Below are 12,594 nucleotides of genomic sequence, written 5' to 3'. Positions count from 1 at the left end.
GTTTGAATTCATGTATCTCTGGACATTGGAGTGCGTCTAGGAAAAATGAACAGCAAATTCACAACTGATCTTGGAGGAACCTGTATGGGAGAGCTTGCAACACAGGAATAGACAAGTGCATAGTTTTTAAAGTGTAACCTTTCTGTTAGTCTACTCAGTAGTGAGTACAGTGGGTTCTTTCTTGATTATAATGGCAGGGAGATTCACTACACCTGCATGAGAGAATTTAAACTGGTGGGGGAGGTGGTTGGGACCCAGGGAAACACTGAGGAAAAAGATCAATCAGAGACTGGTACAATTGGGAAAGGAAGCAAATCAAACAGTTAGGGCAGGAAGAAACAAAGCAGAGAACAAGGTAGGACTGATAAATTAAACTGCATTTACTTCAATGCAAGAGAGCTAAAAGGGAAGGCAGATGAACTCAGCGCATGGACTGGGATATCACAGCAATTACAGAAAAGTCTCTCAGGCTTGGATTGGACCGGCAGCTTAATATTCCAGGTAAAAAATGCTATAGGAAGAATAGAAAGGGGAGGCAAAAGAGGAGGAGGTGTGGCGTTTTTGATAAGGGATAGCATTACTGCTATACTGAGGAAGGCTATTTCTGGGAATATATCCGGAAGTTATTTGGGTTGAACTGAGAAATAAGAAAGGGATAGTCATCTTATTAGCATTGTATATAGATCCCTGAGTAGTCGGCAGGAATTTGAGAAACAAATTTGTAAGGAGATTTCAGTTCTGTCAGAATAATAGGGTGGTTATGGTAGGGGATTTTAACTTTCCAAACATAGACTGGGACTGCTGTAGTGTTAAGGGTTTAGATGGAGAGGAATTTACTAAGTGTGTACAAGAAAATTTTCTGATTCAGTACGTGAATTTTCCTAATAGTGAAGGCGCAAAACTTGATCTACTGTTGGGAAATACGACTGGGCAGGATACTGAGGTGTCAGTTGGGGAGCACTTTGGGGCCAGCAACCATAATTCTATTAGTTTTAAAATAGTGATGGAAAATGATAGATCGGATCTAAAAGTTGAAGTTCTAAATTGGAGGAAGGGTAACATTGACAGTATTAGTCAAGACCTTTCAAAAGCTGATTGGGAGCACTTGCTCGCAGGTAAAGCGATAGCTGGAAAATGGAAAGCCTTCAAAAGTGAGATAAGGAGAGTCCAGAGACAATATATTCCTGTTAGGGTGAAAGCAAAGGTTGGTAGGTGTAGGGAATGCTGGCTGACCAGAGAAATTGAGGTTTAGTTAAGAAAAAGAAGGAATCATATGTCAGGTATAGACAGGAGAGATTGAGAGAATCCTCAGAAGAATATAAAGGCAGTTGGAGTATACTTAATAGGAATATCAGGAGAGCAGAGAGTGGATATGAGATAGCTTTAGCAAATAGGGTTAAGGAGAATCCAAAGGGTTTTTATAAATACATTAAGGACAAACGGCTATCTAGGGAGAGAACAAGGTCCATCAAAGATGGCAGCCTATGTGTGGAGCTGCAGGAAATACAAAATGAGTATTTTGCATTTGTGTTTACTGTGGAGAAAGACATGGAAGATATAGAATGTGGGGAAATAGATGGTGACATCTTGAAAAATGTCCATATTACAGAGGTGGTGGTGCTGGATGTCTTGAAATGCATAAAAGTGGATAGATCACCAGGACCTGATCAGGTGTACCCTAGAACTCTGTGGGAAGCTAGGGAAATGATTCCTGGGCCCCTTGCTGAGATATTTGTATCATAAATAGTCATTGGTGAGGTGGTTGGCTAATGTGGTGCCACTGTTTAAGAAGGGTGGTAAGGACAAGCCAGGGAACTATAGACCGTTGACCATAACATTTATAGTGGGCAAGTTGTTGGAGGGAATCCTGAGGGACAGGATTTACATATATTTGGAAAGGCAAGGACTGATCAGCTCGTCTTTGTGTGTGGGAAATCATGACACACAAACTTGATCGAGTTTTTTGAAGAAGTAACAAAGAAGATTGGTGAGGACAGAGCGGTGGACTCCAGTAAGATGTTCAACAAGGTTCCCCATGGTTAGCAAGGTTAGATCTCATGGAATACAGGGAGAACTAGCTATTTGAATACAGAACTGGCTCAAAGGTAGAAGACAGAGGATGGTGGTGGAGGGTTGCTTTTCAAACTGGAGGCCTGTGACCAGTGGAGTGCCACAAGGATCAGTGCTGGGTACACTACTTTTTGTCATTTATATAAATGATTTGGATGCGAACATAAGAGCTATAATTAATAAGTTTGCAGATGATACCAAAATTGGAGGTGGAGTGGACAGCGAAGGAGTTACTTCGGAGTACCACAGGATCTTGATCAGATGGGCCAGTGGGCTGAGGAGTGACATATGAAGTTTAATTTAGATAAATACGAGGTGCTACATTTTGGAAAAGCAATTCAGAGCAGGACTTCTATACGTAATGGTAAGATCTTGGGGAGTGTTACTAAACAAAGAGATTTTGGAGTACACGTTCATATTTCCTTGAAAGTAGAGTCACAGGGAGAAAGGATAGTGAAGGCAGTTTTTGGTATGCTTTCCTTTATTTGTCAGAGCATTGAGTATAGGAGTTGGGACATCATGTGGTGGCTGTACAGGACTTTGGTTAGACCAGTTTTGGAATATTGCGTGCAATTCCAGTCTCCTTCCTATTGGAAAGACTTTGCGAAACTTGAAAGGGTTCAGAGAAGATTTACAAGGATGTTGCCAGGGTTGGAGTATTTGAGCTATAGGGAGAGGCTGAATAGGCTGGGGCTATTTTCCCTGGAGCATTGGAGGCTGAGAGGTGACCTTATAGAAATTTATAATATCATGAGGGGCATGGGGAGGAAAAATAAACAAGGTCTTTTCCCTGGGGTGGCAAGTCCAGAACTAGAGGTCATAGGTTTAGGTTCAGAGAGGAAAGGTTTAAAAGGGACCTAAGGGGCAGCCTTTTCACACAGAGGGCGGTATGGAATGAGCTGCCACAGGAAGTGGTAGAGGCTGGTACAATTACAGCAGTTAAAAGGCATTTGGACGGGTATATGAATAGGAAGGGTTTAGATGGGTATGGGCAAAGTGCTAGCAAATGGGACTAGGTTAGGATGGACAAGTTGGATCAAAGAGTCTGTTTCTGTGCCATATTTCTCGATGACTCTGTGACTATAAAACAGAATTTCTGCATTTCAACCAGACACCTATTTTCATCTTTTAAAACTGACTTTAGCTTGGATGATTACACAACAGAATAATTCATACCTATTGAATAATTTCTTTGCAGCTTTATGAGCTGCTAGGCACTTACATGCAACATTGATAAACAGCTGCGAGGATACTTCGTTCATCTAAACTTGGATTCCCAAAACTAGAAACAAACAGAAGACAATAATGATTTTAAAATCTTTTTGGTGAAGAGATCCTTATCCCAGGTGTTAGTGCTAGGCAATTCAACTTGGATGCTTAAGTAAAGAATATCAAAGTTCTCAAATGCCACATACAAAACTTCTGTTTTGCTATGTAAAGCTATCTGTAGATTACATTAGCACCAGGCCTCATTTTACATCTCAAGCAGTGGTGATACTTCCATTTTCCTGTAACAATAATCCTCTTATTTCTTTTGAGGAAAAGTGCTAGCTTTTTTTTCTCTTTCTTCATGACAAGTGGATATTGTTTCCTAACCTTAACTGCCTTGCTAGATCATTGTAGAGGATGGCTAAAAATCAACCACATTGCTATGGTCTGAAGGTCAGGCAGGTAGGATGGCAGATTTCTTTCCATGAGATGGATTTCCATGACAATCGATGATACTCTTATGGTCACTTTTACTGAAGCTAGATCTTAATTCCAAGTTAATAAGTGATTTTAAATTTCACCAGTTATCATTGTGGCATTAGATCCAGTGACATAATCTCGACATGTCCACATCCATAACTGCACTTCTAAATTTCTACTGGAAATTAGGTTGACACCATTTCTATAAGTTTCCCCTGGCAGCTTACATAATGTGAAAGAGTAAGGACTTTCACATTCAATTACCCTGTAATATGAATTAGAATTAAGTGTGCAGTAGTAAAGATGCGGTGATATTTACATACAAACAGCTGGCCAGTGCGCTTTTGAGAATAGAATTGCTCCAATCAGAATTACATACAGCATGGACACTGTCAGACACCTATGCAATGTATCAGCACAGGGTGGAACAGCAAAGCTTCTCAACCAGATTGAAGAACCCTTGCTGTGACAGACCAGCAAGTATAAAAAATGTTCAATGCATGCAAAGGAAGCAAAATCAGATAAGCAAAAGAAATAAGAGAAAAAAAAATTAAAATCTTAAAACAAACTCCCACTGACGTTAATTTCTGAAGAGACTTCACACTTGTATTTATTTTTAGGGTCATTTTCTACCGAATGCATTAATCTTACTTTTTCCCGAACAATGAGTAGATAATAGCCTCAGTTTTATGCATTGAATGTATATCAAATTAGAGTCCTTCAGCAAGATTTTGTTATGGCACAGCCTGCGCAGGTGCTGGGTAACTCAAAACATAAATTCTAGATCTTGCACTTAACAATGCATGTGCATGTTCTGGATGATGATCTCTATTTTATTCTGGATTAATGATAAATATTGATAGCCTCATCAATTAAACATACTGCTAAAGCTGTATCCTGACTTGAAAATTTGGGTGACTACCATAATGAAAAGTTTCAATTTTAAGATCCAAAATGTACTAAGTATGACTCGATGACTCTATTACAAACTTCCCATTAAACAAATTGCATGACTTACATAAAAGTGAGAAACCATTAAACTAAATGATGTAACAGTGAAACCAAGACCATAAGGATATGACAAAATTCCATGAGAATTTACCAACATGATTCAGACACAATGAGCAGCTTACTGGAAAACTGTAGGTGTGCTTCCCATTGATTTCAATGTTAAAGAACTAGCTGCTGGAGTGAAGACAGGCAAAATTCCACCATTCAATGTTGCAATACTACTACTAATATTGATCAGGTAAACAATATTGGCTTCCTGTATCCATCACCTATACTTCATGAGAAGTTGGGTTATTGCCAATGAGAGAGTCAGTTACGCCATTATGTTCAAGTACCCAGGGGAAAATACAGTTTAGAATCTAAACCATGAAAACAATAAAAGACCAATAATAAAAAACGATATACATAACACCAATGTTTCATGCGTTACTATCATAAATTCATTTATTTTAAACTGCATAAAATTATGCCATCCTATGCCCTTAAAGTTGGTTTACATAGACGTAAACGTACCAAAATGAAACAAGGCCTGTTATAATTGATTTATTTGAAGGAAATAAAACCTTAAATTTTAACTATTCTTAATATATATTGTTAGTAAATATCACCCACGATGCTATTCTACTAATTAGACCATTAAGTGTACAATGAAGTTTCTGTAATGTACCTCTTTGCATTGTCCAACAATATTAACATGCTTGCTCCACCATCATCCTGAAAACTTTCGTAGTGATGACGGTCTGCATTGCCAATCAAGTAATCAAAAATCGCTGTATCTATTATATCCAGAAGACGGGGGCCGGAATCATAGGGAGGGGTCTTCTTTACTGCATCACAATAACTCTCATCATACTCCCACCTACAAAAAATGAATACATCGAGATGCAATATCCAACAATTTTGAAACAACTTATAGTACATACGATTATATCAAAATTAATTCTGAGTATTGCTCAATATAAGATATTTTTCATTGCGTTAAGTGCAGTTCCTTTTGTAGGATGCAAGTTAACTTAAAAATAAACTCTACACGTGGGCTGATATACATACAGGTTAACAATCCTTCCAAAGTTCATAAAGCCCCAAAATCCAAAGCTGTCTTTGTGAATTTTTTTTCTGTATAACAGGTTGTTTGGCGTGCAAACTTTTAATCAATTTTATCCTTTTTCCCACTTTGTCTTGAAAATATATTGACCCAGGAGTTGCAATACAATAAACTCGCTGGAGCTTGCATGAAGGACACCTGCAAAAAATTGCAAATCTCAGTTGCTGATTCAAACCTCCTTTACAGTCAGTTGTTCACCAAGCATTGAGCAATCAATTGTGACAACTTCCTTAAACTGTGTTCTGCCCTAAATGCCATATCAAATCCAGTATCAAGAGCTCACCTCCATTTCAACCTCATCTCTAACACTGAGCATATCCATGCTTTAATTCTATCATACAATTCTTTGTTGCTTTCCTGAATTCTAACCTACATAAAGTCTATATCATTCAATAGTATGTACCTTGGATCTTACCTCACTAAATCCTTCACTTCATACAGCTCTGTTCTTGCAAACCCTCCTTAAATTTTGATCGAGTGTATTGATTTAAATTCCCATTTTAAAATTTTTCCATTGTCTTACTACTGATGTATTTTTCTCTAGCATGGCACGTCACCATACACCCTTTAATATACTATTCATCAACCGTAGTTTATTATTACCCTGTCTCACTTCGTTTACGTCAATAAAAGTAAAACCGGATTGATCACCTAACATTGACCAAGGCACCTGAAAAGACAACAACAGAAACAGCTCTGTCAACCCTGCAGAGTCATACTCGCTAACATCTGGGGGCTTGTGCCAAAATTGACAGCTGTCTAACTGACTAATCAAGCAACAGCCTAACATAGGCATACTCATGGAATCATACCCTGCAGACAATGTCCCAGACACTACTATCACCATTCCTGGATATGTCCTGTCTTACTGAAAGGACAGACCCAGCAGAGGTGGCGGCACAGCAGTATAAACTCGGTAGGGAGTTGCTCTGGGAGTCCTCAACATTAACTCTGGACCCCATGAAGTCTTGTGGCTTCAGGTTAAATATAGGCAAGGAAACCTCCTGCTGATTACCATCTAGCGTCATCCTCCTTCAGCTGATGAATCAGTACTCCTCCATGTTGAACACTTCGAGTAAGCACTGAGGATAGCAAGGGCACAAAATGTACTCTGGGTGATGGATTTCAATGTTCACCACGAAGAGTGGCTTGGCAGCAGTACTACTGACCGAGCTGGTCAGGTCCTAAAGGATACAACTGCTAGACTGGGTCTGTGGCAGGTGATGAAAGAACCAACAAGAGAGAAAAACATTCTAAACATGAAGTATGATGGATCACATGATCACAGACCAATTTCCATGTGGTGACTATATGATCATCCAGGCTCAAGCAAAGTACAACATACAATTAAACATCTAAACTCTTACAGATTGCATATTGGAAAATCACACTTAAGAACAAGTAAATACCTTGAAACTATAGCGTAAATGGATTGACCTCATTCTTACTAATCTGCCAGCTGTAGATCACCTGTTCATGACAGTATTGTGAAAAGTGACCACCGCACAGTCCTTGCAAAGGCAAAGTCTCGCCTTCACATTGAGAATACCTCCACCATATTCTGTCGCATTATCACGGTGTTAAATAGGACAGACTTCAAACAGATCTAGCAACTTGATTGAGCATCCATGAGGCTCTGTGGGCCATTAATAGCAGCAGAATTGTACTCCAGCACAATTTGTAATCTTATGGCCTGGCATATCCCCAGTCATCCATTACCATCAAACTAGGGGACCAATCCTGGCTCAATGGAGAGTGCAGGAGGGCATGCCAGGAGCAGCACCAGACATACCTGAAAATGAGGTATCAACCTGGTGACGCCACCAAACAAGACTACTTGCATGCCAAACAGCACAAGCAGCAAGTGATTGACAGCTAAGCAATCCCATAACAAATGGATCAGATCTAAGCTCTGCAATCCTGCCACATCCAGTTGTGAATGGTGGTGGTTGATTAAACAACTCACGAGGCGGCGGCAGCTCCACCTCCACAAATATCCCCATCCTGGGAGAGCCCAGCACATCAGTAACAAAAGATATGGCTGAAGCTTTTGCAGCAGTCTTCAGTCAGAAGTGCTGAGTGGATGATCCATCTCAACCTCCTCCCGCAGTCCCCACCATTGCAGATACCAGTCTTCAGCCAATTCAATTCACTCAACGTGATATCAAAAAACAGTTGAAAGCACTGAATATTGTAAAAGCTAAGGACCACAGCCAAGCTGTTCCAGTACAGTTACAACACTGGCATCTACCCAAAAATGTGAAAAAAAGGCTAAATATGTTCCGCAGGCATAAAATAGGACAAACCCAAGTTGGCCAATTACCACCCCATCAGTCTACTCTCGATCATCAGTAAAGTGATGGAAGGTGTCACCAAAAGTGCTATCAAGCACCATTTGCTCAGCAATAAACTGCTTGGTGAGGCCCATTTTGGGTTCTGCCAGGGCCACTCATCTCCTGACCTCATTACAGCCTTGGTTCAAAAATGGATAAATGAGCTGAGGTGAGACTAACAGCCCTTGACATCAAGGCTGCATCGACCAAGTGTTATATCAAGAGGTCCTAGCTAAACGGATATCAATGGGTATGAGGTGGCAAACTCTCCGGTAGTTAGAATCATACCTGACACAAAGGAAGATAGTTGTGATTGTTGGAGGTCAGTCATCTCAGCTCCAAGACATCTCTGCTGGAGCACCTCAGGGTAGTGTCCTAGACCCAATCATCTTCAGCTGCTTCAACAATGACCTTCCCTCCATCATAAAGTCGGAAATGGGGATTTTCACCGATGCTTACACAATGTTCAGCATCATTCACAACTCCTCAGAAACTGAAGCAGTCTGTTTCTAAATGCAACAAGATCTGGACAATATCCAGGTTCGGGCTGACAAGTGGCAAGTAAAACTCGCATCACATAAATGTCAGGCTATGACCATTGCCAACAAGAGACAATCTAACCATCGCCCATTAACATTAAATGGTGTTACCATCATTAAGTACCCCATTATCAACATCCTGGGAGTTATCACTGATCAGAAACTTAACTGGACTCACCACATAAACACAGTGCCTACAAGAACAGGTCTGAAACTCAGGATTTTGCGACAAGTAACTCACTCCCTGACTCCCGAAAGCCTGTCCACCATCTACAAAGCACAAGTTAGGAGTGTGATAGAATACTCCCCACTTCCCTGGATGAGTGCAGCCCCAAAAACATTCAAGAAGCTTGACACCATTCAGGACAAAACAGCTCAGTTGATTGGCACTGCATTCACTCCTTCCACCACCAACGTTCAGTAGCAGCAGTGTGTACTATCTACAAGATGCACTGCAGAAATTCACCAAAGATCCTCAGACAGGATGCTCCAAACCCACGACCACTTCCATCTAGAAGGACAAGAGCAGCAGGTATATGGGAATACTAACACCTTCAAGTTCCCCTCCAAGCCACTCATCATCCTGACTTAGAAATATATCACCATTTATTCACTGACACAGGGTCAAAATGCTGGAATTCCCTCCCTAATGGCATCGTGGATCAACCCACAGCAAGTGGACTGCAGCGGTTCAAGGCGGTGGCTCACCACCATCTTCTCAAGGGCACCAAGGGAGGGGCAATAAATGCTGGCCATCCTGCGATGCCCACATCCCACTTAAAAAAAAGGGACAATGTTCACAGTCAGTATGCCACTTTAATCTAGACTCCTCTGTTTTGCTACCTTTCTCATCACTACCTCCTATTTAAGCATTGCTTTAAATATTTTGTTGATTCCTGACAAATCTGTAACATTATTTGAATATGCAATGTTACTACTATTAAGCCACTGCCAGCATCACACACAATATCCAATTCATTCTTGGACATTAACTCATTTTGGCAATGCACACATTTGAAAGAAAAGAAATGCATGGGCGTTTGCTGACAGGTTTAAAACCATCATCACTTCTTTGCAGCCCCTTTTTCTCTTCCCCTCCCATGGAGCCTGCTTCTCTCTCCTGGCCTCCCTCCCTCCCCCACCTACCTTGAGTCTACAACTTTACCCAGCCCTTATGCTTTACTCTCTCAGAACCATCACCAACCTCCCCCCACCCCAAACACACACACACACAAAAATGAAGCCTCCGTCATCTTCTAGGCCTTGCCACTGTGCTTTTAGAGATTACTGTGTCTTTTTTTTAAGACAGAGGTGCCGAGCAGGCTAGTCAAGATAAAATAAACAACAATTTTTCTTTTTTAAAAGGATTGAACAATACAAGCAGCCTGAGTGGGTGTGGCCGTATTTTAACCACAGTGTTTAAATAAATTGTGTTTTGCTAAACGTTGAGTAGTTTGACCAGCCAAAGTGCATCTCAAACACAGCACGTTACATTTGCCTTTAAAATAGGAAAATGTTAGGGTCTAGGCTACCTTCTTAAAATATTTTGAGCAGGTCTGATCTGGTCCATAATACTGTATTGCATCCCTCCCCCCATTAAAGAGGGTATTCTCACAGACTAAGATTTCTAGTTTTCTTTTAGTTTTAGGTTTAGCTTTAAGCAGTTCCTGTTGGGAGTCACAACAGGCAGAAGCTGCTGGAATTTAGAAGAAGTTACCTTTTCTCTCTCTTGGTTACAGCTAGAAGCTAGGGTTTCTCTCTGTTGGGTTACCTGTGAGACAAATCTATTTTTCTGAATGTGCCTACAAGGGGTGCATTTATAGGATGTTATTATATTAGAACAGTTAAATAGTAATAGTTCTGTTTTTTTGCCGTATTTTAACCACAGTGTTTAAATAAATTGTGTTTTGCTAAACGTTGAGTAGTTTGACCAGCCAAAGTGCATCTCAAACACAGCACGTTACATTTGCCTTTAAAATAGGAAAATGTTAGGGTCTAGGCTACCTTCTTAAAATATTTTGAGCAGGTCTGATCTGGTCCATAATACTGTATTGCATCCCTCCCCCCATTAAAGAGGGTATTCCAGCATTTTGACCCTGTGTCAGTGAATAAATGATAATATATTTCTAAGTCAGGATGGTGAGTGGCTTGGAGGGGAACTTGAAGGTGTTGGTGTTTCCATATATCTGCTGCCCTTGTCCTTCTAGATGAAAGTGGTCGTGGGTTTGGAACATCCTGTCTGAGGATCTTTGGTGAAATCTGGAGAGCCTTCCAGATCACAACACATATCTTCCAGATTCACAGACTGCAGACAATAAAGGCCTATTGAATTAGTCTCCTTGAAGGTGAGCCAAGAATGATGAAGCCAAGAATAAGAACCAGGTGCAAATCAGAATTTGGGATATCCAAGTTTACAGACAGTGTAAAGAGAAAAAGCCTGGAAAAAACCTGTACTGTTATGTATGGAGTGAACAAATGCATGGATGATGGATTCAAATGAACTAAAGCTGACTCCAAACTGATGGTATTAAAGGAATAGGGATCTGATAGAAGCTAATGGGTGCTCAAATGGATAGTAGGGCAGTTTTAGCATCTGGATAAACTGACCTTTCCCATTTCATGCTCAAAACCTCAAATCTATATCTCCCAATAATTGTGTCATCAGCTAAAGGCAACATCTCTTTATCTTATTTAAACTATCAATCACATGCAGCTCTATATCTACTCTCCCCTCAACGTTGGATTCTTTGACCTAATCGTAAGGTTCAAATCCCTCATTCCTGAAACCATTTTGGGGATGGAGATGCAAGAAAGGAGGATGATTGTGCAAGATAGTAAATTGGAAAAAGCAGGCTGCAGCAAGAAGCCTTGGAGAAAGCAAGACACTTTGTGGGCATTGTGAGTAAGTGAGGAAGCCACTGGGCTGAGGAAAGCAGGAAGGCAATTCATCAAGGTACCTCAGGAAGAGGTTAATCCATAAGATCAGAGTACACAGTGTTGGAGGTAGTATAGTGGCATGGATAGACAATTGGCTAATAGGTAGAGAATTGAAAACATGGATAAGTGGCTCTTTTTCAGGACAACCCATGACTCAGTACTGGGACAAACAGTTGGCAAATGGAGTATAATGTGAGAAGATGTGAAGTTATTCATTTTACAAGGGAGAACAAAAGAGAAAAAATTATTTAAATGGGGAAAAATTTCAGTAAGTTGTAACACAAAGAGACTTGGTGGTACTTGTGCATGAAACGCAGAAAGCTAACATACAGGTGCAGCAGGTAATCAGCAATGCTAATAAAATGTTGGCCCTTAGTTCAAGGAGATTGAAGTATAAGAGTCTTATTACAACTGGTCAGACCACATCTAGAGTCCTATGAGCAGTTTTGGTCCCCTTAATTAAGGAAAGATATCTTTTCATTGGAGTCGGTTCCGAGAACGTTTGCGAGGATAATCCCTGATATGAAGAAACTATTTTTTAAGTAAAGTCTAAACACGTTTGGACTCTACATGCTGGAGTTTAGAAAGGTGAGAGGTGATCTCATTGAAACATATAGCATTCTCAAGGGACTTGACAGGGCAAATGCTAAGAGGATGTTTTCTTTCATGGGTGAGTCTAAGACAGAGAGCATAGTTTCAGAATGAAGGGATACCAATTGAAGACTGAGATAAGGAGGAATTTTTCCCTCAGAGAATTTAAAGTCTTTGGAACTTCTTGCCATAGATAGCTGTATGCCAGAGTCCTTGCGTATGTTTAAGCTTGAGATAGATAAATTCTTGATTAGTTGGGGAATCAGGGGTTATGAGGAAAATACAGGAAAATGGACTCGAGGAATGTTGGATCAGCCAT

The 12,594-nt window shown here is 40.4% G+C and overlaps 1 protein-coding gene across 2 annotated transcripts in view; it reads right to left on the bottom strand.

Moving 5' to 3' along the window:
- fam20b (FAM20B glycosaminoglycan xylosylkinase) overlaps nt 1-12,594 on the bottom strand; it is a 170,840-nt gene that overhangs the window by 23,336 nt on the left and 134,910 nt on the right. For both annotated transcript variants that reach the window (XM_087990913.1, XM_087990914.1), the window contains 2 exons: nt 5,438-5,629; nt 3,293-3,352 (listed from right to left, as the gene is read on the bottom strand). In XM_087990913.1, coding sequence (XP_087847039.1) covers nt 3,293-3,352; nt 5,438-5,629 — 252 coding nt within the window. The remainder of the gene's footprint in view (nt 1-3,292; nt 3,353-5,437; nt 5,630-12,594) is intronic.

This window comes from Chiloscyllium plagiosum, unplaced genomic scaffold (genome assembly GCF_037043375.1).
Source record: "Chiloscyllium plagiosum isolate Xiang-an unplaced genomic scaffold, Cpla_swu_hap1 HiC_scaffold_9, whole genome shotgun sequence".
Taxonomy (NCBI): Eukaryota; Metazoa; Chordata; class Chondrichthyes; order Orectolobiformes; family Hemiscylliidae; genus Chiloscyllium; species Chiloscyllium plagiosum.
Note: the sequence above shows the minus strand (reverse complement) of the source record. Positions and strands in the feature narration are given on the sequence as shown.